We start from the raw sequence: 27,148 nt of genomic DNA, 5'->3' as shown, positions 1-27,148 counted from the left end.
GGTGTTTAGTAATAGCGTCTATGGGAGTGATGGTAAAAAGGAACATATTTCTCTCTTTTCATTGCCGTTATCAATCTCACTCTATTTTTTCCCTCTTTTTGAAAGTTGTAAAATCACTATTGTGCCGTTTTTCTTTTGCTATTTGAGTAAATGGGTACACAAAAAAAATATTTTATGTATTCTCTCGTTCACAACTACAATAGTTAACCCAACTATGACGACTTCCGCTCTGAGAAACCCGGAAATGTGAAAAGGGTCTATTACGCTGTGCCTTGTTTACAAAACAAAAATGCTCTGAACAAACAGATATTCATCTGACGCAATTCAGGACTCCATTAAAATAAACCATCCACTTGTTTCTGATGCTGGTATCCTTCTGAAGTCTGTATAGAGACACAAAAAAGCTGTTTAAACTGGACGCGTCCAGGTCAATGTTATGTCACTTTTCCAGTTGTCCTGTTGTCGGCAGACTCCAGTGAGTGTAGTGTGTCAGAAACTGCACACGCATCTGTATACTTTATCAGTGTAGACAGCATCACTGATTATAATTGCTTCAATTTACTCTTGACGCAACTCTTACATCTAGTGAAGGCAAATGTCTGCTGTTAAAGGATTAGTTCACTTTAAAATTAAAATTACCCCATGATTTACTCACCCTCGTGACATCCTAGGTGTATATGACTTTTTTCTTTCTGATGAACACAATCAGAGATATATTAATATAGATATATTATATAAATATATATTAATTTCCTGACGCTTCCAAGCTTTATAATGGCAGTGATGGGGTCCATTGAGTTTTGAAGACCAAAAAAGTGCATCCATCATAAACGTACTCCACACGGCTCATATTTAACACATTATAAAGTAAAATATCTAGCTTCCGACGGACCGCTTCAAAACGTCTGACATCCTACATCGCGCCAGTTATGTAAGTTGAATACGGACGGCGGTCTGGCGGAGGCTAGATATTTTACTTTATAACGGGTTAAATATGGATATTTTTCTTACAAAAACCCATCGATTCCCTTCAGAAGGCCTTTATTAACCCCCCGGAGCGGTGTGGAGCACTTTTATGATGCACTATTTTGAGCTTCAAACTTGTGAGCCCTGTTCATTGTCATTATAAAGCTTTGAATTATAAAGCATTATAAAGCCAGGATATGTATTAATATAACTCTGGTTGTGTTCATCAGAAAGAAGAAAGTCAAAAACACCTAGAATGTCTCGAGGGTGAGTAAAATCATGGGGTAATTTTCATTTTAAAGTGAACTAATCCTTTAAGCAACTGAACGCCAGTGGGTGGGGCCTATAGTGTGATGATATAGATATTTGTTGTTGTCTTGTTCTGGAGGCTGTCATTTTCAAGTGTGTTTGCCCATGTGACATCACAAATCTGTAATATTTAAATTAGCTTTTTTTGAGCCATTCAGGATGTTTTTATGGTACAAATATCTCTTATATGTCAAAAGCTCAAGGTGAATTTGATTTCTCATGTCATGACCCCTTTAAACCTAAATAGGAAGTATCAGTAGAAGGGTTTTTTTTTTTTTTTGTAGAAGAAATGTAGTGATGCCAATATTTGGGAGAGGGCTTCCTCTGGTGGTTGGATGAGCGAGTCTCTGGCTGTGGCCTTATATCATAAAATATATTATATAATATAAAATCTGATGATAAGTCACCTTGTTATGGACTATTTTATTAAACTAATAAGCCCCATGAAGCTGTGGTCGTGCCTAACAACAGCTGTTCTAAATTCACTGTAAACCAAGGCTTCATGGGGCTTATTGATTTAATACACTACAAGTGCACATTCAATACAATTAAGCACACTTCTTTTTCACCGTGCTTAATACAAATAGGCACTCTTCTAGCAATTTGGCTTGAAGTCATGCACTTTAGATTCCTCATGTTACAAAGTCCAAAGAGACACAGCACTTGAAGATCAGCCATGTTGGCCATCTGCCCCACTGAACACCTTTGGGATAAACTGGAGCAGTGAGCCAGATCCCATCAACAACAATTAATATCAGAGCCTTAGCATTTCATTAAAAAAGTACTGGATGTGCAGGGAGAAATAGCATTAACGTCTCCCATTGATGCAATAATAGCTTCCACTCTTCTGGGAAGGTTTTTCACAAGATGCTACATCCATCTGCATGTGTGCAAACAAAGGCCAACACTTAGTGCACAAGAATGTGTCCTGAATTGTCCTAATAGTGGGATATTGTGTGGAGGTGTTTGCCAGGAAATGCCCACTGCTTTAATCTTTCCAGCAAGGTCAGAAACTGAGTAGAACCAGCCAGAAAGCCAAATCCAGGATTTAGTGGATTACTCAGGCTCTTATGGCCACTGAATAACCCTGATTCCAATTGATTCCCAATGGGCCTCGAATGCTAGTGAAATATGACTGTTATTGAACTTGTGAGTCTTGAGCTTATTTAAAGTTTCTTCCTTTGGATTATTGGCTCAGATTATTCTATAATGTCCTACAAATGCACATTATAAAATTAACTACCACAAAGCAAAACAATGGTAACGCACAGGAGATATTTCTGTCATTATTTCCTTGTCAGACCTGTTATTTACACACAAAAATGTCAAACAAAGGACATTTTTTAAATAAGGTTGTCTTGTAGGTCTTTTCCCAGTAAACACGTTCAGATGCTACTTTTGTCAAGCTCCAAAAAGGATATAATAACAGATTTAGACAAATATTATTCATTAATAACAGCTTTTGTTCCCTACACAAAACCATCATACTCTTTTATAGATTTAGAATATAGTGCACAAATCATATGGACTACATTTATGGTCTTTTTTTACCTGTGTTTCTCCTTCAGTTTCCATCGTTTCATGACAAATACCTCATGCAAGTCTCTTTGAGGCAGGATTGAAATGGCATCTCTTATTGGGTGCTGTGCAGTAATTTCTCATAGGATCCAGCAGGGGTCACTCAATGCATTTCTATGCAAGAAGATTTTCAACTGTGCTCATAGTGCCTTTGCAAGCTATAATGTTAAATGCTGTTCATTGAAGTACTGAAAGTCAGCACTATTTACTCTCTTAAGGCAAGACACTACTGGCACTACTAACCATCATCGTTTAATTCATGCACTGGTCAATTTTAAGATTTTGGACTATTTTCAAATCAACAAATTCTTAACATCTTTTTTTTCAGACTGTTGAAAAGAAAACATCCAAAGTACACTTAAAAGGATAGTTCACCCAAAAATGTTTATTCTGTCATCATTTGCTCACTCTCCAAACCTGTATGAGTTTCTTTCATCTGCTGAACACAAAAAAATATATTATGAAGAATGTTGGAAACCAAACATAGGCCATAGTATTTGTTTTCCCATACTATGGAAGTCAATGGGGCCCATTTACAGTACATACGCCAAATTCTAACATCGCCAACAAATTGTAATTTTGACCTCACCTTCTACTAGCCTGACATGCATAATGCAGCGTTTTTAGTCGTTTTTGTGGATCCCTGAGAACGGGATCGTTTTAACAAATGGTGTCCTCTGTATGTGAAACCTATCGAAAATGCAAAGGATAAACTTTTCTGTTTTAAGTACATTGTTGTCATGTAAATGTACCCTTACTCTCTTATGATATATGAGCAATATCACATGAGTAGCCGTGCGATATGGCTGTATATCAGCACGGCTGTGATTCGGCCGTAGGCCATATCACACGGCTACTCAAGTAATATTGCATTAACACAACAGTTCGACAGCAGAGTGTCTTTAAAAACTCTCTTTTGTGCAGAACTACTTCCTTCCGCCACAGATTCAAATCTCAAATTGACAGTTTAACAGTCGAGCAGAGTATTATGGTATTATGAGAGAAAGAGATAGACTAAACGAGTGTATTACCTGCATCTGATATAGCTTTCATTCTTCAGGTCGACATCCATAATATCCATTATAAAAAAACAGTTTGAATATCTGCTGAGGAAAGCGATATCTTTGTCTGTATTAAAAGATTTACCAAGACAATGCTAAAACAACTAGTTTACCAGTCACTCATAAGGACCGCCATCTAGTTGTATTATAATGCAATACCAAATACGGCATATTATTTATATAAATAATATTTATTGAACAATGATATTTAAATTAACAACAAAAACCATTATAAAAGACAATAGGAAATAAACACATGCAAACGATTCAGTCAACTGTACAAAAGCAGCGCTCTAGTAGCCCATACAGGATTTAAAATAAACAGCCTAATGTTAAATATAAAGCCATCACACTTCATTTTCCCTTTAACTCAAATCGGTTTGCTCTGGAACAAGTAATAGCTTAATAAGACCAAAGATTGTCCATTTGATATATCCCAAATTAATTATTTCTCGTTGTTAACCACTATCTACATACAGTAAGAGCAAGCGGCAAACATTCTACATTCTCATTCTCACCTAAAAACCTCTTAAAACTACAATCCGTGACACAACAACAGTAGTATTTGTGAAATTATGGAGGTTCATCTGCCATGACACTCTCAGTGAGAAATGTTGCAAGCGAAGTGATACAAATGGTGAAATGGTAAGTACTGGGAGAATATCGCACAGCTCTCAGCCAATCAGATTCGAAAACTAGAAAGAACTGTTGTATAAAATCTAATATCATAATAGAAGTGAATGTTGTGAACAGAATTGCATTATAACAGTACAGCACAAAAGAGATCAATTTGTTGGGGCACAAACTTTAAACCCTTTCATAAGCCATTCCTGGCACATCCGGTCAACCCTCGTCTGTTTATGTGTGTGGTTTTGAATGTTGGGTTGCATGGCACATGCGGTAGGTCGATGCTGGATTCGGTCTGTGTGAGGGCGTTCATGACAGAGCTGGTCCTCGTTCCCACAGCCACATTCCAGTGTTCCCGACACTGCCTTGAGAAACAATACAAGGAAAAACAACATTCCACAAATAGCTATGCTTGTAGCAGTGGCGCTATGATAACAAGGCAACAATCACATTCACAAGGCAGTTTGAGAGCAAGCATTCGGTCGAGTTGAGGAATCCTGCAGCCTTCAATACAAGCAGACCTATTGTGTTCTTATTAGTAGTGCTTGCTAAGTCAGGATTTTAACAAACCTTTAACCTCAAGTATTAATTTGATGCTGATCATGGTGACTTCAAATGCACAATATTCCCTTTGTGAGAGATAAAACCGGTGAAAACATCTCTCTGACTTTGAAGGAGGAACCTGAGGCTGAATATCATAGAGACTTGAGGGGCTTTTGCAACTATTTGTAGAAGTAGGCTATACTTTTTGGCATGTTTGCACCACGGGAACTGGTAATGATTTTAGATTTAAGAAAGCTTTTTTGGGGGACTAAATTAGCTCCTACTTCAGAGTCTATCCCAGCACAATAGGAACTAGCAGTGACGTAAGTGTACGTTGATTGGCCGAACACATTCAATACGAAACACCTGGCATTTTTACAAAAGCTGTAACACACAGTTTACATATACTTACTCCACAAACTAACACACAGAAAGCAGATGTTAACGCATGTAAACAAACCGAAAGCTAATGTTAATGGCTGTGTTGGGGGTAACGCATTACAAGTAACTTGAGTAACGTAATCAGATTACTTTTTCCAAGTAACTAGTAAAGTAACAAATTACTTTATAAATTTACAACAAAATATCTGAGTAACTTTTTTAAATAAGTAATATAAGTTATTTTGTTTTTCCATTTATTGACTGACACTCCAGTCCCCATGATGAGAGAAATTGCAAGTGTGTTGTGTGTGCTGTGTGTGATGGATATTGTAGTTCTTGACTAAATGTGAGCATGCATTTACTCATCTCACTTGCACAAATACAGATTCAGTATTCCTCAACATGTTTAAAAACAGTGAAATGCAAACTCAGAATATTACGCAACACACCAACAATGCACCTGAACACACCTGGTTTTCAGACCAGCACGCCCATGTGTGAACAGATGTGTGCGAGTGCATTTGCTAGTTAAACAACGTGGAGCTGGACGTGAACATGACAACTGAATCTGGCAAAAAAACACTTGCGTCGCACCTGGCGTCGCATTGCGCCGGGTGTATGATAGGGACCATAGTGTGAAAGGGCCTTTAAAAATGGAATAACTTTAACAGAATTAGTTACTTTTTAGGGAGTAACACAATATTGTAATGCCTTACTTTTAAAAGTAACTCTCTCAATGGCATTTACCTATCGGTATTGTTCTTTTCTCAGCCTCAATGATATGTAGCACTGCAAGTTGTCGTAGGAGATTTCATCTCTTGGCCCTCGCTTTTTCTCTTTCATTCACATAACGTAACGGTTTCATCTCAGTTATCACGTAAACCAACGACACACAACAAAAACACAACTCCATTCTCCAGCTGTTGGCGATGTTAAATGTTATACTTAAATGTCGTTGCTGTCGGCCGGCTTGCGTCACTTCAGCCATTGTACATTGTACTGTCTTTTTTTTCCCTATTGTGACGTATATACGAATGAAACAGCTTCTGGAATGAGAACAAATGTAGGGCAGGGCTTGATTTTATCCATCAGGAATTGATTGGATGGTTGTGGTTTGCTATTGGTGGATCTCATGTGAGTGAAAGGTTGCCCTGCCCTCGTCATCAGAGTTCCTATACTGGCAGTGTGAATTCAACCAGAAAAATTACCCTATAGGGAAAATTTTGTTCTCTGTGACCACCCTGATGGCTAGTTCCTATAGCGGAGTTCCTAGAACTCATGGTGCGAAAGACCCTTTGAATGTGGATTTATGTGATAGGTAAGGTATTACACAGAACATCCCAACAAACCACCTAGTATTGGGGCGGCAAGATTTGCACAATCAAGCTCTAGTCACATTCTCTTCAGAAATGGGTAGCATAATCTGTAATTGTATACATACAGTGATATTTACTGTACAGAACATGCATTTTACGCAAGAGCACTTTTCAACAAATCATGTCACTTTGACATTTACATAATATTTACATAAACATCAGATTTCCAGCCCACACATCCAGGCATCTAATTTGCATGTTGCATGAATTGCATAATTCTTTACCGCATCATAGTCTGAAAGTTCCCTGATTGTAAGACTGACCTCCCGTCCAGAAACAAGGATTTCTTGTCTCAATATAATTGATGTATGTAGGTCAGCTGGCGCACTGGCGAGGCCTTCTTCATATGCAGCTCAACAAAGGACACATTGTTAGACCTGGACACAGTGGTGAAATCTGTTAAACCAGGCAGGAATGCTCTCTAGTCCTCGTCAAAAAAAAGTGTGTAAACTTGTACTGTATGTCAAAACAGTTAACATATTTGAGGGGCCATTTACACGTCATCGTTTTCAACAAAGACTTTTTGGCTGTTCATTTACATGACAAAAGCGTCTTTTGAAAACAAGTTGAAACAAGTTTTTGAAAAAGATACAATACTGTAAACAACAGAAATGTGAATGCGTATGTGTATTATGTTTTCAGTCTATAGGCGCGTAGTGTTTCTTTACGAAGTGACATTGCCATCTCCTGGCATAAAGTGTTTTTAGTCGTTTTCGCGGATGCGTGTGGACGGGGATAGTTTTGACAACGCTGTTGATTGTATGCGAAAAAGGACTAATTTTCCCTTTTTTAGTACATTGTTGTTGTGTAAATGCACATGTCATTAAGCACATGTACTAAATTGCAACTTCATCATGACATACAAGTTTAAAGTATTTTAGTTTATCAAAACATTTTAGTATGTCAAAACATTTGGCAGTTTAACTATATTTCAAAGGCAACAGAAGTATGAAATTAGACATAAAGAGTCCTTAATTGGGTCAAAGAAGCAGCCTAAAGTTCAGCTAATTGCATTTAATAAATTTAAACCACAACACATTTGTATTTTATTTAATTCAGTTTGTCTTAGGCACCGTCCAAACTGTGACGCGTTTAGCTGCATACGTAAAAATTTGTATCGTATCAGCATTTTGTCCACACGGATCCGGTGTTTTTGGAGCCTGAAACCAATATTTTTTTAAACCGGGTCCCAGAGTGGATAAATCTTAAAACGACACCCTTGCGTTTTCGTGTGTACAGCCAATCCGTATATTTTGTGAAACAGTGACCACGTCCCGCACGGTAAAGACTAGAAGGAATACAACTACGGCCACTGGGCATGCGCACATCAATATTGCGTTATTTAATTACTGTATTTGCATTATTGTAAGGGCAGGTTTAGGGTTGGGGTAGGTGTAGGCGTTAATAAAACACAATCTGGCAGCACATTTATTTATTGTTATTTTATTGTGAGATTTTGACTCACTTCCTACCGTTGCTGTACCCCTTCTAGCCACAACTCTACCTCTCAGTTTTAGTGTATCTCTGTGGCAGAATTACAGCGCCTCACACTGTATACTCCATGTATACTACATGGTTTTGAGTCGTTTTCAGTACGCAAATATTTCTTGAGACGAGGGGAAAAAAAAGATCGGAAAGGGAAAGCTCTTGCTTCATGTGGATGTGGTCTTAGTTATCATGGACTTTTGTTTTCATTCATTCTCATGTGTTCCTTTGTTTGATTTTCCTGCCACTCCTTTGTTACCATGGTTACCGTCATTATGAGGTTGTGGTTCAGCTGTGTTCTATTAATCATCTTGTTTGAGTTCCTATTGAAGTTGTACCCACCGCCTTAAATACACATTCATCTTCCCAGAACTGAAGTGCCCCTTTAAGTACAAATAAAAGCCTGACAATGCTAAAGGTTCAGTGTTCTGATAATATAATTCACATATTAAAGTGTGGCAATAAATTAAATTTATAATAAATGTATTATATAATTATACTGTTAATATGGTAAAATATATGATTATTGTCACACCACGGTCTGTCCAGCAGAGGGAAACCAAGAGCACAAGATCTTCCTAATTCATTGCTCGTTATTGGTTCAATGATATCACCTGTACCTAGCTTGTCAGAGGGTTAACAGGTGTATATTTAAAGACTTGGATTTGTTTGTACCTTTGCTCAGTCTTGAAGTTTTTCTTGCCTAGCCTACGTTTTTGTGTATACCCTTTTGGTCCACCCTAAAAGACTTTTGCTCAGACCTTTTTGACCAGCTTCTCTGGTAATCTTTGTTTTATGTTTTTGGACTCTTTTGCCTGCATCATCCAGTGTGGATTTGAATCTTGCCCTACCAAGCTCTGATGCTAGATCTTTTGTGTTTGCTCAAGATTACAAGAATTGCAAGAATAATAAGTAAAGACTTTCAGTTTTCCTTCTAAACCTGCCTCTTGTGATTACCTGCCAATTGGGTCCACACTGCCCCAATAGAACAGTGGTTAGAACCTTGGGTTTTCCAGCAACACACTCTGGGTTCGAATCCGGACCTGACAATTATGTAATATAGGCTATGGACGCCCTGCCAGGAGGCTTCACCTCCGGCCTCGGACGCCCTCATTCCTTCTCGGCGTGTCAACCTGTCGGCTCCACCTTGGCTCCTCCCATCTTCGTCTGCGCCGTGGACTGTCGGCTCGGTCAAGCTCTGGGTCTACGCTAGTGGACTTCCTCGCACCATCCGGGTCTCGTCATCCCACCATCACCATCCATTTAGCTAATTACCATCCCTTCGCCTCACCCTGTTACCATCCCTATGACACATCCTTGTCCTTCTCCTAAGCCTCCTCCATCCCTCCATCTGCCATCACTACGGCGCGAGGACACACCTTGCCGGGAGGGGGCGTTCTGTCACAGTTGTGTTCAGTTTGTCTTAGTTATCATGGACTTTTGTTTTCATTCATTCTCATGTGTTCCTTTGTTTGATTTTTCCCGCCGCTCCTTTGTTACCACGGTCCCCGTCATTATGAGTTTGTTTGGTTCAGCTGTGTTCAATTAATCATCTTGTTTGAGCTCCTATACCCTCACGGTCATTCTCTGTCCGATCATGTTAACATTATGATGTGTGTTTGCCTTCTTTATGGATTGCTACCTATTGGATTGCTACCTATTGGATTGTTATATGTAAAGTTACCCTGTTTACCGGTCTTCCTGCAAGCACCCGTTGCACAAATAACATGCAATTAAGTGTCTGAAAACATTAAATTCACTACATCTAATTGCAGCACTTTTATTTTTAAACAAAAACTAGAGATAATCCACAATGAAGAAGATCACAGGAAAACCATGTGGCAGCCTAAACAACACAAGACAAAGAACTGAACAAGCTGAGGGCTATTTATGGGAAAACACTTAGCAAAAACCATGGTAACTAATGAACACAGGCAAAGGAAACAGTGCAAACCAACTAAGGGGATACCAACTCAAACAATGAACAATGACTGAGAGAATTAATCAACTCAAAATCCTACAGAGAAACACATGCCAAACTAAACACGACCTGACAATATTCTTTTAAAGTGTGTTTTTTTTTTAACTCTTTTTATGCTTCCAACGTGTATTTCTGTTTCACAATTAAGGGAGTACTTACCAAAACAGAGTCTTTTCCTTGTTTCCCAGAGTTTCTGTTACTGAAAGCACTTAGGGATAAAGAGTTCCCCTTCATCACTCCGCTTCGTCTCTGTTTATTTTGAAACACAATACTTCTCTCATCTCATCACGCATGAGTGTCTGTCCACAAAGAAGACTCTAGATTTTTATCTCAAATGGCTCATACCGACATGATTATTTAGTATATGTGCTTATCAAATTGGCTAGAAGTAGGCCTATCTTAGCTAAATTACAATAAACAAGAAATAAAAATGCACAAGTTTCCAATTATATGTTATATAATACGTGGTAACAGGTGTGGTGTGTTGCCTGTCTTTGTGACTGAAATCTTAGATAATTAAAGAAACCATTTTCACGACTGAAACTTCTAGTTTCAACACCCTTCTTTTATTAGCGTCAATCATATTAATGATACCTTTGTTGTATTTAGGCCTACCTTATATAATGTGCAATTATATAGTACTGTCCTAAGTCTGTTACACTTCATGAGAGCACACTACACTTGTTTTAATGGCTGGTCAGGTGTTATCTCTCTTATTTTGCTATCGGCTCAGGGCCACACACACACGTTCAGGGTTGTTCTCTGTCTGTGTTCGTCATTCGCTCTCCCTGCCCCCACCGACACACACACACACACACACTCCCTCACAGCCAGCACAGGGTGTGGATGGTGAAACTCAATACTGCGGCTTTGTCTCAAACCCTTGTAAGCTGCCTACCTAGACAGCACATAAAATCCCAATCCCACATCCCAATGTGAACATATACTAGGCATTTTAACCCCCTTCAAACAATGTTTGTGCTCATTACAGTAAGAAATTGTTAGTTGCTGAAGTCAGAATTATAAGCCATAATCTTATAAGCCATCTGTCATGAAGAGTTAAATGAGTTTGACGCACATGAGCTAAAGTTGAAGTCGGTATGAAACGGAAGTTGTGATAGTCTTTTCTTCTCTATTGTGACATATAGTAGAATGAGAATGAGAATGGGAACAAATGTATTGATCTTGTCCGCGGGGATTTGATTGGTTGGGAGGAGGGTTGTGGTTTGCTATTGGTGGATCTCATGTGAGAGACAGGTTGCCCCACCCTTGTGCCAGTAAACACATCATCAGAGAAGAGATGCAAGAGGGAAATATGATAAATGATAATTCCTCCGATAATGAAACCAAGTGTTTGTTTTAAAATGATGGGGGTTAAAAAGAAAAATAATTTACATTTATGATGTGACACAAAAGTATATAAACTCATTAGTCAGTTCATGTTAAATGTGTATATATATATATATATATATATATATATATATATATATATATATATATATATATATATATATATATATATATATATATATATATATATATATATTATACTTTTTAAAAAAATTTTTTTTAATTAATTTTAAGTTATTTTGCTGCCCTCTTGGAAGTTTTGGAGGCTTACCCTGTGTGAATTATTCAAGCATATTATAGTTTTCTAGGATCACACAAGCTGTTGGAGTACAAGTGAGCCCAATTATACCAAATTCTGCTGTTTAAAAGTTACCCAGATATGTCATAATTACAAATAAAAGCTTCCCAATTATTTCAGATGTTTCTATAAAACGGGTTGCTCAGATTTGAGATTCATTCATCATTGATGATCTATTTAATGTGGGCCCTGTGTGGTAGCGTGCTTTATTATTGACTCGCTCGACCGAGAATCAGTGAGAGTGAGTGAGCGAGCTGTGCTTTGAGACGCGGCCCGTGTCTCCGTGTCGGAAGCGCGGTAGAGTCATTCCGCAGGCGCGTTTGTCCTCTCGGTCTCGGGTGCGCGCTCGGGATTGGCCCGTCACGGTTAAAGACACTCCCCTGATCACGGACGAACACCCTTCCTCAACCGCAATCCTTCCGGTCTCAAGTGTTATGTAAAATACCCGACTCTGTTCTCGAAAGTTGACGCTAAAGTTGAGTTGTAGTTGTAAACCGAGCCATTTTGAACTTTCCGTTGATTTATTTACGGTATTGAGTGACCAAAGAGCTCGCGATGGTGCTGAAATCTGAAGATGGAGTCGGTGAGTGACGATCGACAGCTGTTACTTTTACCAAACTTGTTTATCATAAATAGCACGCGCTGTTTGCCTATATTGTGTGTGTGTGTGTGTGTGTGTGTGTGAGTGATATATAAACTAAACAGCTGACTCATTGAGAAGTTGATAGTAATGTGTTTTCCCGTAGTAGCCTATAAGTTAACGCCAATTTTGTTTTTAAAATAATGGTTAACGTTACACTTTATTTTAACGTGATGTAATTACATTGTACTTACTCAAATAAGTACTGAGTAATATTAATTAACTAAGTTACATGTACTTATTGTAGAGTTACGGTTAGGGCTTGGTTTAGGGTTAGTTACTTGTAATTATGCATAATTTACTGTTATAAAAACATGTAGTAACATGTAACTACATCACCTTAATGTAAAGTGCTACCAAATAAATAAATATGGTCTTGTTTCTACAGTTCTCATGTGCCATTAACTGACAAAACATGCAAACAATTTAATGCATGTGCCCATAAATAAACACCAAAAATGTGTAAACAGAGGATAAACAGAAACTATTTGTTGGCTGTTATGCGGAAAGAGTGTGATACAATGCAGGTCTCTTTTGACAACAATATCCCTCATGTGAGCTGTCCATCATCTCTTCTTTGTATGTATGCAGTTATGAATTATTCACGGTGAATGAAAGACCTCATTGGTTTTGAGGAGAGATGAATGTGTGTTATTGTTCCTTGATCCTCTTATTTACGAATGTGCAAATGTTAATATGCTTTGTGCTATGGAGAGTTTTTTTGCAGTTCAGTGTCTGACAACTGGTTTTGTCCTCACTTTTAGTCCTGCATTGACTGTTTAATTCGCCCGTCTTCCTACTCAAACAGGCTGAGACTTGTCTGACTCTGAACTAACTCTTGCATTCAGAGCAAGAATCCACACATGCAGTATTTCACATATCGGGACGTTTCCTGGACGTTCAGCAGTCTTATTGTAACATGCTGCAGTCATGTGTGTGTGTTTGTAACATTTGTTGTCTGTTGCGGAGGAATGCGGTTCAGCTGTCTGGGTTCAATGGGGGGGTTGGGATGTTTTCTGTGGGAATGCTGAATGTGACAGACTTTTGACTATCGAGTATCGACTGCAACTTATTTTGGCCAAGAGCCACCCATAAAAGAAGAAACCATTTTGAGAATCAGAATCGATTTTGGACACAGAACACAAAGCACAGCATTGTAAAAAATGCTGGGTTGTTTCAATCCATGTATGGGTCAAATATGGACCCAACCGTTGGGTTTAAAAATGTAATCAAAAGTATTAAACCAACAGTTGTGTTTGCCAATATACCCAAACATGGGTCTAAACTTGCCAGTAAGTGCCTCAAACAACACTAAAAATGGAATACTTCATATATTTTAAAGATCAAATGTGACAACACGCTTGAGCATGCTTGAGTACAGCACTGACTGTACTTTATCCCACTTATTACATGCCTGCTTTCTAAATAAACACACAAATGTACATGAAATACCGATTGGTGTTTAAATTAATCTGTTTGAAATACAATGGTTACGTTAACAGATCATCAGGTAAAGGGATAGTTCACCCAAAAATTAGCCCATGATTTACTCTCCTTAAGTCATCCTAGGTGTATGACATTCTTCTTTTAGACGAACACAATCAGAGTTATATTAATAAATGTCCTGGCTCTTCCAAGATTTATAATGGCAGTGAATGGCAGCCCAAAATTTGAAGTCCATAAAAGTGCATCCATCCATTATAAAAGTGCTCCACACGGTTCCAGGGGTTAATAAAGGCCTTCTGAAGGGAATCGATGCGTTTGTGTAAGAAAAATATCCATATTTAAAATGTTATAAAGTAAAATATCTAGCTTCCGGCGGACCGTAAACGTTAAGCCTTGACTTTCGCCTGGTTCCACAGCGCGAGCCTTTGCTGACCGTGAGATTATTACTTGTGACATTAGAACAAAATGTATGTAGGCTACACATGTATACAACTAAATTAACAATATATTAAATATTTCCTTATTTCACCAAATATTTTCATTTAGTTTCTTGAATTTTTAAAAAAATTAAACATATCTTTATTTTCAATAAAAAGACTTATTTCTGCTTTTGTAGGCTCATTTTTACGTGCAAATTGGGTGGGGGTGTGATGATACGTCAAAGAGATCGGCTAGATTCGCCTCGTGCATCTTTGTTTGCGGATCCGCGCGGAAAGTTACAAAAAATGCGCTGCACACACTGCCATGCAAAATAGGGTCTCGCGCTCTCAATGCGCACTACCGCCCACTCCGCGATGACGGAATTTTTGTCGCTCGCACCTTCGCGCTCATGCGGACGCGGCGAGTCTAAACCAAGCTTTACACTCTCTTCGTAAGTTTAATACAGAAGGCGGTCCGCCCGGAAGCTAGATATTTTTCTTTATAACGTGTTAAATATGGATAATTTTCTTACACAAACCCATCGATTCACTATTTTGGGCTTCAAATTTTGGGCTGCCATTATAAAGCTTGGATTAGCCAGGACATTTTTTATATAACTCTGATTGTATTCGTCTCAAAGAAGAATGTCATATACACCTAGGATGACTTGAGGGAGAGTAAATCATGAGTATATTTTCGTTTTTGGGTGAACTATGCCTTTAATGTATTTCAAAACCCAAAATTTGGTTAACATGTTTCAGCCCAAATGTGGGTCAAACAGCTGGGTTTGTACATATTTGACCCAAAATTGGATTAAAACAACCCAGCATTTTTCATATTTGATTTCTTCTAATCACACATTTTACGTTTTGACTGTTAAAAAGGTATGTAGTTGTGCTCTTTCCCATAGTAAGGGTGTGGACCATCTAACCGGCCTTCTGAGAAGGAGCCCTGACAGGAAATGTCACCTTACATTGAACCCTGACCGGAAGAAGCAACCGTCTCACTGCCCTTTAAAACTCTGCAGTGCAGCTAAGGATCTTGCGAAATGCAGTGCAGTTTAATATCATTAGCATGTGACCTCTCTGTTGAATTGAGCTGCTGTGTAAAATAGGATGTTATTGATTGATTGATTTTTTTCTCAGCTCTGCTCAGTTTCCTGTCTGTCTGCTGTTGGTTATGTGACCGCTGTGGTCACGTGACTTCCTGACTTGCGTGCTTCAGGCGTTGTTTTATACCATGTGAAGAGCATGTGGGATGCTGTCCATGTGCGCCTTGTGTTCACACTATCAGAGATAGAGGATAGAGATGTGTTTACTGGTACCATGGGTTGGGTCTGTGACATGCTCCTGACGATCATTGAAAATACTATCAACCCTTCATCCCTCAGTTTATACAGTCAAGTAAAAGTTGTTTACAATAAGCAATTACAGTAGAATTCTGTGGGCAAGACATTGCATCAGAAAAACACCATCTCTTAAACAGTGCATTGAGTCCACCCACAGGAATTACACCTGTAGTGCATGACTAGAAGTTCATCCACTTGACTTTATTATCTTGAGTGCTTTAACAAATCTACAAGTTTTTGTGCCCCATAGACATCCATTGTAAGCGCATTACTACCAAATGTGCTTGTTTTTATAAGCTGAAGTCATGTCACATCATATTTTGGAAACAAATGTTGGTTACATCGATTGTGTTGGGGTCAAATAAGACGGCCATTGGTTTGCAGTTTGCCAAAAATCAACACTTTGAAAAAAAAATGCAAAGGTAAAAAACAAACAAACAGGAAACCTTTATTGTAGCTTGTTAAAGACTAAAATATGAAATGCATGAAAACACAAGAGAAATACATGAAATGTAAGACTCAAGGTTTACTTGAAACTTAAGACTTGTCTTCTCAATAATCCATTGAGAATTCACCTATTCACATCCTGGTTTCTTCATTTGTTTGAGTTTCACAGTGAAAGGATTTTTTGTTAGTTTTTTTTTTGTATCTCAGTTACTAGACTGTTGCGGCACTGAAAACAAGTGTGAGAAACCCATTTTACCTTTACAAGGGTTTGAAAACCAGACATAACAAAATGACAGGTTATTTTCAGTGCTGAAGGCAATAAATACTACTTACACAAAGTATGGATAATGTTAAATACTAGACTATTATACTTAGGTGTAGTTATTTGCACCTTAGCATGCAAATAGTCATTACACACTGCATAATAAAAATGCTTTTCTTATTTAGAATTTTTTGTCTAGTTTCCAGTCTAAATATCTAACAATCCTTAAATCAAGATGCATTTACTAGATAAGTGAAATTACATTATATATTTTTACAAGATATTTTTTCTTGTTTTCTGGAAAATCAAATCAAAATGAAGTGAGTTTTTGCTTAAAACAAGCTAAATTATCTGCCAATGGGGTAAGACAAATAATCTTTTCTGTTTGAAATCTTCCAAACAGAAACAAGATTAGTTTTCTTAGAAAACAAGAAAAAATATCTTATGACATTTTACTTATCTAGTAAATGCATCTTGATGTAAGAAGTATTAGATATTTAGACTCGAAACAAGTCAAAAATACTAAGGAAAGCATTTTTTTGCAGTGCAAGTAGACATGATGAATTTTTTTAAATGTATTTTTTATACTAATGTATTTTATATTTTACCTTGACTTTTTGAGAATAGATATGAAAATGCACTATCCAAACATATCCAAAATTATTGCTAAAGGGAAAGCACTTAAAAAAAGTTCAAGTATGAAAAAGTTATGGAAGTTTAAATTGACTGTAAATTAAATTTACTGTACTAAACATTTTTTATTTTACAAAATAATTTTTGCTCTAAAATTTCTATCAAATCAAAGCCATACGTTTAACCAAGTTGTGTTCCAAATTTGAAGTTGATATTAAAAAAATGTAAGTTCCTATGAAATATTGTTATATATACCAAAAATAGCCACCGGTGTCACCCACATTTCATTGATTTTTTTTTGATGCAACAAATTAATACATTTCTGTCCAAATATCAGTTCTTTTACAAAATAGTCACTAAATATGGAACCTTGAGACCTTTCGGACAATGTCTTTTGTCAAGATTAGAAAAGGTTTTGATTTATAAAGTAGTTAAAATAAATTTTAAAATATGAAACCTGACACCGCCTTCTAGGGGAGGAGCCCGCTAAAAGAATTTAAAGTAGCGTTTCCATGGTAACACAACGTCCAATTTAAACATGTTTTCACAGGATTAATTTTTAGTTCGTAAGCTTTCGAATTATTTCAAATGTTTGATGATTACTAAAATAAAGGCAATAAGGGGTTAATTATCTGTCCATCTACATTAGAAGTTTTCTGTTTTTACTTGAATCTTATGTGTTTTTCATTTTGTTGCTTTGGCAAATTGCATGGAAACCTATGGCGGATCAATTTGACACAATTTGATCAACACAAACAGATTAAAAATGAAACTCAGAGCATTTATGTATAGGGCTGCCTCCAGCTAAAGATTTTTCTAGTCAACTAGTAGTCATTAATTTAAGACATTAGTCGACTAATTGCACGTTTTATATTAATTTAATTACTTAAATATATACTGGGGGGACTACTAAAACATAATGAGCCTTAATATATAGGCTAATATATTGCCTATTCCATACCAAGCCTGTAGCACTCCTGTCAAAAACTGAAGCCTCCGTGCCTCGATCGCCCCCGGTGGCCGGTCCCAGTATAGCTCCTAAACCCCACCTCTCCATGTATTAGAATGGACGCGAGACACACTAAACAATTAAATTACACTTCAAATAATTGTTTCCTAAAGATGGTTTCTGTCATTTTAGGCAGTTTTTATTACGATGATTTCATTTCAAGTGTTTGTTTTTTTAAATAAGTTTAGTTTTAGTGAGTTATTTGATGCTATAAAAACGGGGGGTGTGACGTCATGATTGACAGCTGAGATTGACGGCTTCTCTGAGTGAAGTTGTCACTGAGGCACTAACAGACTTCTTTCAGGATTTTTGGGAGGAGATTCGAGCTTTAGCTTTCATTTCTACATTTCTATAACTGTTTATTTCACACCAACATAATGAATTGTTCTGCATCTGTGAGTGTGGGCGGTCTTTTGATAATAAAGCGCCTCTACTTCCTGCTCTCTAGTGCGCAACTCCGGTCCCGAGAACGCTACTGCGCAGACTCTGTCCCAAGATGTCAGCTCCGTGTGCGGGCCTACGAAAGCTTCAACTCTGGTCAGCGGAAGTCAATGAAGTCGCGTCGTCCACATTTTTTTACAGTCTATGTTCCATACTCAAGCACGCTCATAAAGCTTGCCAAAAAGCACCAGCTTCATTAATGTGCCATAATATCAAGGAGACATTTTAAGTATATATTAATAAATTAGAGTCAGCGTCGGCTGCAAAGATGAAGTTTATGTTGCTACTCGCTATCTCCGCAGTATAGTGGAGAAATTCACATACATTACATAATCCGAGAGTATTTGTTTTTGATTTGATTTGTTTAAAAGTAGACATTTCAAGCTTTCTATAGATGTATAATGTCTGTGAGACAAGTTATTACAAACTCAGACTGAGTTTCAGTTCATTTTTTGTGATGCACTCCAGTTCACAGAGACAGACACGGTACAAACAAAGCACTTCCTGTTTTTTTCCCCCCTTTTTTTACAAAAGCGTGAGTTTTGTTGAATTGTGATTTTACACAAATATAAGTAGACCATTTACTGTTTCGAATGATGCATTAAAAAGCAGGGGTGTCAAATAGGGATGTACCGATACCACTTTTTTTCAGACCAAGTACAAGTACAAGTACTTACATTTGGGTACTTGCCGATACCGAGTACTGATACGAGTACTTAATACCATTAGAGTTCTTCTAACAATGTTTTATTTTCATCAGATGTTTTTCACTTTCTGACTGTAACAAAGTAAATACTCAAATTGATGCTGTTGCTGACATTTTAACATTCAACTTGGTGTTTTTTCTAAACAAACATGGCACTGCTGCCCATTTCACATAAATGTAACCTGTAACATTCAGTGGATTCCAGTACCACACAACATAGTAGCAGAACAACTGAATTAAATTATTATGTTATCATAGCCATACAGCCCTTTTTGGAGATGAAAAGAAGCTTCTCTGCATTATCAGCTATGAGCCTGTTTCTGTTCTCATCTACAATGTGTGACACTGAGCTAGGGAGGTGCGAGACTAGTCGATTAAACGTTAGTGCTGCAAGACGACTTGGAAAATACTAGTCGTTTACATTTTTTGGCACATTTAAGGTTTTGTTTTAAATATATATATTTTTTTACAAAGGCTATGTTTATATTACTGTCGTGTTAATGTTATATCTTGAAATTAATATATTATTTTGAAAAGTGTATATCTGCAGCAAAACAAAATCATTTTATTTTACCTCAGGTTTTGCATGCGTTGGTTTTCTCTGGTGCTCGCGGAGGCTTCAGATAAATCTCCACTCGGGTGAAGGAGGATTTTGAAAGCTTACACAACTTTTCCAATTTCTTCCATGTCATATCAAACTAGTATAACAATTAAGCTTGTTTAGGGTTGTTATACTACCGGGGTTAGGCTAGTCATTGCGCACATCCCTACTAAACAGCCCTTCACTTTCAGCACTCAGTACCGAGAGGTATCTGCCTCACGAGAGGTTAAGCTTGGTTTATACTCGCCGCGTCCGCACAAGCACTCGGGTGCGCGCGGCAAAAATGACGCCATACTATGGCAGTCGTGAGCTTTGCGAGCGCGAGACCCCTTTGCACTTGGTGCCGCGGCGTGCATGCCGAATTATGTCATTTACCACGTGGCTCCTCATCCGAAGATGGTATCGGGTGCGGTTGTATCGGGGTAGTTTTACGAGTATGAGTACTTCACAACAGTATCGGACCGACACCCGAGTACTGGTATCGGTATCGGTGCATCCCTAGTGTCAAACACACGGCACGTGGGCCTAATACGGCCCAAAAAGATGTCAGCCCGGGGCATGATTTAAAAAATAATAAAAAATAGAGATGCACTGACTAGTCCACAGGCACTGGCCAGAAATGCGAACCAGTTTTAGTTTTATTTTGGTGAAAATACTGTAGCCTACCAGGCACAGCAAGCTCACTGTTTGTGAAAGAAAAAGAAAAAGAAAAATATTGATTTGGGGTTTATATGTTACCGATCTGTCCCTCAGTTTTTTTTTTCTTGCGACTAACCGACTAATTAAAATTTTGTTGACTAAGCCTCTACTCATCGACTTGCGTTTAGTCGACTATTCAGGGGCAGCCCTAGACCAAATGTCTCTTCATGAATGAGAATATTTAATATTTAGAAATGTTTAAGCGCTAACATTTCCCTCAGTAATTGTCATCACATGTAACGGTATATGGCGTGAGCCTCTGCACCGATCAGGATTTATAGTCATTTGTGGTGTTTACTCAACAGATTTCTCCTGTACGCTTTCGTTTGCTCACATAAACGGCAGGATGTTTACTCTGCAGAGCTTCAGGATGTTTTCTCAGCACAGCGGCGTCTGCTCAGGCCTCCCTCTCACAGATCACACATCAGATCCGCTGCAAAATCCTCCTGTGCCTCGTGATCGTTTAGCTAGGCTGATGATAAAAATAAATCGGCCTGCATTCCACACACCGGCCTTGAAACAATCTCTTATTGTTGTTCATGTTATTTTTGGCTGATGCCTGCCGCCTTGATTCCCTGGCTTTCACTCACTCCTGTGAGTCGTGCGATACTGAAAAACGTGTGTGTGACACAGAAATGTGTCACCTCCTCAGAGTCGTTCTGATTAAAGAGCCTCTCAGGACACACTGAGGCTGGCCGATTCCTGGAAAAAGGATTCACATGATGATCTCAGGCCTTGATCATTATGGTATAACAAGTTCAACGTTATATTTCCGACATGCACTATGTGTTAGTGAAGTAGTGATGACATTGTGACTCATTGGCCTGAGTAAATCTGATGACGTTTCCTCCCCTGCTCTCCTTTGTCTTATGAACTAAACCTTCATACACCAATATAATGTGGATTTGCAGAATAATATATAGTTACCTAGATTGAGAGCTAAAGGGTTTGTTCACCCAAAAATTCTGACATCGTTTAATTATCCTCATGTCATTCCAAAATTTTCTTCTGGGGAACACAAAGGAAGATATTTTCAAGAATGTTGGTAACCAAACAGTTGCCATTGACTTCCATTGTCTTAAAAGTATCTTCTATTATACTACGGGGCTGTTGAATCTGATTGGTGGACGAACGTTCTTAGGTGTGCAATTATTTTCAGGGAAACGCACAGCAAAAGTAGTTCTACCAGAAATACGCAGGAGGCCAGATGAAGTAACAATGGGTTAATTTATTAACAGACCAGCAAGTATTATATTTAGATGTTCTTTGGCGTAGCTCTCGTCTCGAAGGTAACAAACTCTGCATTTCCTGCTTGAAGATGAAGGCAGGGGTGCAGCTGACCCCCTGGGAGGTAATAGGCAGGGACCATCCTGGTGGTGGTGGGGAGGATAGAGGTAAATGTTGGCGTCAGATTCTGCGAACTCAGACATGTGTAAGTACCGATCTCTTATACTCCAAGTATTAGGACATGATTGGTTACATGGTTTCTATGTTTTTGCCACAAAATTACGTTTTATTATGTACGTAAAGCACATACTCTCTCTCTCCCGCTCTCATTGCTCTCCTACTCAAACACACACATATAGTACGGACACACTCGCACAGAAACGTGTTGTCAGCGCAGTTCTGGTCGATTTTATCAGTAAAATAGTTTAGCAACTAAAAAGCTACATGACATTTCTCACTAGCGAGGTAATAAAGGAGCTGGTCTTACGGTTTTGTATACATAGACGCTGCTGCTGAACACTGTTGAAAGAGACACACAGACTGAGGTAATTCACATACGCTTTCTCTTTCTCTCCCTCTTTCTCTTTAATAACTAATATAACTGCATTAGTCTGCTATCAATGGCTCAAGCCTCCGTTACTAGCTCTAAAATTATGTTTTGGAGGTCAAAACCATAACAATGTTTTTGAGGTGTGGTAACTGTAGCATAAGCGTAATTATTGATGACGGCCATTTAATTATTCCTTACTTATGCTCCACAGAAGAAAAGAAAGTCAAACAGATGAGTATTTTTGGGTATACCGTCCTTTGAATAGCAAGTACATGGCTAAAATAAGCTAACTGCGGTTGGATAGTTTGGATGTCAGTGGGATGGTCTCTTCCTGAGAGGTTTAATTTGCGATTGTAAAGAAAAACTGTTGATTGTTCATTGTCCTGTTGGTTTTTACTGATGCAACTTGTGCTCCCTCTTGTGCTCCGTGTATCTGCTTGATCCATAAATAATGTGGTGAACAAATTGGGAGTAAATGTCTGCAAGAAGGAGCAGAGAATCACCACTAGATGGGGCATCCTTGATTATGAGTCTGAGAAGTCTGAGAGAGAAGGGAGGAGAGAGAGAGAGACAGCGTGTGGGATGGAAAGGACTGTCTGCACATGGATTTTCAGCAGTATGTGAAATGTGTCTTCCTGTTTCTCGGTCTGTCTTTGTCATATTTGACTGCCACTTCTTACCTAGATAAGTTGTCTGGTTTGAGTTGATCTCTGGTTCTGCTGCTGTTTTGGATAATGAAGGAGAGAGTTTTGATGTGTGAACAGAAGTGGGCTGATATCAGGACGACTTACACATTTCACTAAAGATTGCAGAATCAGGTCAGTTTGTTTTAATACTTAAATGGCTACTTGGCAGGGTGTTGAGACTTTTGCGATGATTCCATGTTACAGTTTCTGTGCAAGCGCCTGTAAAATGAATTACGCCTGTTTTACATATTGAGTGGTTTGATTGCAAACAGAAAGATCATTTGTGGACTCGATAAAACTCTCTGGTGTTGAGCGTTCACTGGACACGTGAGATTAGGTGACACATGGCTTCTGCCTTCACACAGTCATTTGTTCCATTTCTGCTGCACTGGCTGACCATCAGCTTAATTTTATCCATCAGCAACAGATATTGTATGTCTAGGAGGAGTTAAAGGTGCAAGCTTTACTTTTACTTGTTCATGTTTAGACAGAAAATAGGTGGTTGGCTCGAGCCTAGAATGATTCTGTGATACGCTGTCAAGCTGTATTTGATTCCAGGCACTATGGGAATGTTTTTTTATTGCAGGTAAGTTTTTCAAGGGATTTCTGAAAACCATATTCAGTTGTAGACAAACTCAGGCAGAAAAGCCCCATGAAGAAAGGCATTGTCTCATTTATCTAGAGCATAGTTGCATACAGTTCAGTCATCTATTATCTGCCCACTACCTTATCTGTGTTCATTCGCCAAGAAGTCCCACGGTGCCCTTGGAAATGCTGTCTTTTTCAGCAGGTTAGACCTGGTGAAGAAATGTCAGACCTAGGTCAGTACTTTGAACAATGGCGTAATATATCCAGTGAATGGACTTTCTCAGTATTTCAGTCTTAAGCCCAATTTATACTTCTGCGTCGAGTGTTCGCTGTAGCTACGTCGTAGGCTGTGTGTAGAACGTGTAGCCAACGACGTACCCTGATGTGCACCTCTCCAAAAATGTAACAGCGCGTCAATTCTACGCAGACTGCAAGCGCTGTGATTGGTCTGCCAGAACCCCTCCCTCAGGGGGACTCCTTCTGCATGTGTAACGGCACGTCGACTCGGACAACTACGCAGAAGTATAAATGAAAATCGAAGTGTAGCCTATGGTGTAGAAGCTACAGTGCAGGTCCGATGCAGAAGTATAAATCAGCCTTTAGGGTCAACCTACCAGAGGTAAGGTATGTGCAATGTTACATTTTGGAAGTCAAACCAAAGAGCTGAAAACAAGAGTAAAAAAAAGATTCAGAAATCAAGTTAGATCACAAAATCCAATTTTGGTTTTGATCTGGATCAAATCATCAGTTTGTGTTGTTCAAAATGTTTTAGTAAAACTGGGATACCTTTTTTTTTTTGTGATTTTTCTCTAATCCCTGCAGAAGGGTGAATTTCAGGAACAAATTTAACAACTTTAAAACTGGTCAAAAAATAAATTTGTATCATGTAATACACTCACACAATTTGTTTTTCTCTTGATTAGTTTAACTATTAAAGTTATACACTAGAAGTAGACATTATGAGGCTACCTATTAAGCCTTTCAGTAGCCTACAGTAAAGTAAAAAAGAGATTTACCACCATAAAATAATCCCTGAACAGCTGTACATATCAAACAAATTATATTATATTTAATTTAGTGTTTTTTATCATTGTTTGTAAACTACATTAGCACAAACATAATATATGAACCAGTCAAAAGTTATTTGCGAGCAAACGCAAAGTTTCTTGGGTGAAAGCTTCACAACTTTTCTGAGAAAATGCAAAAAAAAAAATTTTTTCCCCCTCCGTTTTATATATTTTTCCATCACCATGTCCCTTTAGGGCCGCCTTAGGGCACTAGTAATCTGAAAGAGTGTGTATATGGATCAGGGTAATACAATCCAAATTTGCTTTGAAAAAACGGCACACAAGTAAGATGGATTACCTGATCCTGCATAGCAAAGCATTGGGATTGAGGTGGAACTCCGATTCGGATAAAGCAGACAAAACTATTAGGAAAACATCCTAAGAGAAGTGTCTTTGACTCATGACTAGACTTGTTTCATTGAGTAAATGTTTAATGTTTACAGGCTGGCAGGACAGATGTGGCTCCATTACAGTGACTTTGTGTTTTACAAATCCTACTGAATGATGGGAATCAGCTGTATTTAATAGATAAGATTGTCTCGAGAGAAGGACATAAAGGTGGATAAATGGAGAAGACAATGGAAAGGTTTTCTTTGCAACAAAGGAGCAATTTGAGTTGTAGTGGTTAAGGTTCAGCACTGGCGGGTTTCTGATCCCCACAAAGAGCAAGCATGAGCCACTATTTGAACAATCCTGTTAGCCAGCAAGTAAGTCGCCATTTTCCACATTGCATCCATTCAAACGCTTGTAGGATTGCGGGGATGCTGGGCCATAGGAACCACCTTGGATGAATGTCCAGTCCATCACAGACCTGATGTTTTTGGATTGTGGGGAAAGTCAGAGCGTCTGAAGGAAACTCACGACAACCCTGGGAGAACATACAAACTCCATGTTCAGCCAGGGCTTGAACCAGGGTTATTTATTGCACACTTACCTCCTAGAGTTAAGTTCAGAGGGACCGACAGATTGTGTCCTGTTCTTTGGAGCCTTTTGGAACGTTCTACTTTTTTTGGCCCTGAGCCTGAGTCCCCATGGCACACCCCAGGTTGGATCCAGGGGGATTGTCTGTAACATGCTCATAGTGGCATTTTATGGCGGCATTGCAGGACACTCTTCTTTCTCCAGTCCTTGGATAAATGTCTGTCAACATCTACTTTCATTATCCAGCAGCACTGTCTGCAGTTGTCTGTTGCCTTAGCAATGTAATTTTGTTACCATTATAGCTGGTCATATATTCCTACAATGACCAGGAATGAAATCAGACCTCAGGTTCTCTTGGAGATGATGCATGTCTCTGCAATTTCTTTGCTGCTCATTGGTTATTAAAGCTCTTGATATAAGTGATGTTAAACTGGTTTCAATCCGAAGGAGGAGATCCTCAAGTATTAATGTCCTGACTTTGCAAGGAGAGTTCTCCAGAGGTTCTGGATGGAAAATAAGTATAAGCCAATCCTGACAAGATGGAGATTGGGCTAGCTCTTCAAGGGTTTGGTTATGTCAAGAGGCTCTCTGTAATTGTGGTTTTTCTCTGCTGGGTTACGGTGCCTCTGCTATTAGAAAGGCCTTCATCCTTCCATTCAGTAAGAATGACTGCAGAGCTGCTTGTGTGACTGATCAGAGCAAAACACTCTTCACTCTTTACGGCTTAGATAAGGACCACAGAAACAGGTCAGTATAAACTCCTGCTACTCTCAGAGGAGAGATGAGAGCATGCACACTAAATATGCCAGCAAAAAAGCACATGATAAACGAGGTCAATGAATAAGCAGAAGAGCTTGTTCTGGATAATACCCTGATCAAACCAGCTGAGCTGTGTTTTAAAAATCCAGAACATGGGTGTGTGAGATGCAAGTCGAGAGATGCTGTTTTCGTCTCTTTGAATCTGTAGTTTCTGTTATAAAACGGCTTACTGCAATACTGCATGCTGCAATAATAAGGTGGACAGGGACAGAAAGAAGGGTTTTGTTTGTGACTCTTGTCTCTCTAGCTGTATGTGTGGGTTTATGTGTGTGGGATGTTGTAGCATTAGCATGTATGGATGCTTCTGATTAGCAGCCCACTAACTAACTGTTGCACCGAAACTACTCGATTTCAGACCTGATATGAACCTGCAGCCCTAAAATTTTGAGATTGACTCATTAATCAGTTTTAAGCAGCAGATAGCTGTTGATAGGTTGTGCTACGTCGGTCTTAATTCATGTAAAGTAATCTGTATTTACATAGTGCTTTTATAATCCATATTGTTTAAAGGCATGCAGTAATGTCTTATGCCAGGTTCAGACTACTCTATCAGCCCGATTTTGGCATGATCAGTTTGACGTGGAGTGTCGTGGTGATTCGTAAATGACAATGGGTGTTGGGATGCAAGAATTTATTGTTTTATATTGTATAGTGTGTCATAGTGGATAACAACAAACGACACG

At 38.5% G+C, this 27,148-nt stretch overlaps 1 protein-coding gene across 5 annotated transcripts in view; it reads left to right on the top strand.

Annotated features, from left to right (window-relative positions):
• The window catches only part of cyth1a (cytohesin 1a), a 64,276-nt gene that overhangs the window by 10,460 nt on the left and 26,668 nt on the right, over positions 1-27,148 (top strand). Inside the window, exons 1-2 of one of the 5 annotated variants that reach the window (XM_079816260.1) lie at positions 22,939-23,000; positions 23,125-23,202. The exons of 1 other annotated variant lie outside the window; for it this stretch is intronic. Coding sequence is in view for 1 of the 4 variants with exons in the window: in XM_079816258.1 (XP_079672384.1) it covers positions 12,511-12,538 (28 nt within the window). In the remaining 3 variants the exon portion in view is untranslated. Of the gene's footprint in view, positions 1-12,220; positions 12,539-22,938; positions 23,203-24,172; positions 24,278-27,148 lie in introns of those variants that run through there. 3 more of the 5 variants (XM_079816258.1, XM_079816259.1, XM_079816261.1) reach the window with 3 other exon arrangements.

The sequence above is a fragment of the Gobio gobio genome (genome assembly GCF_949357685.1).
Source record: "Gobio gobio genome assembly, chromosome: 1".
In the NCBI taxonomy this organism is placed as follows: Eukaryota; Metazoa; Chordata; class Actinopteri; order Cypriniformes; family Gobionidae; genus Gobio; species Gobio gobio.
Note: the sequence above shows the minus strand (reverse complement) of the source record. Positions and strands in the feature narration are given on the sequence as shown.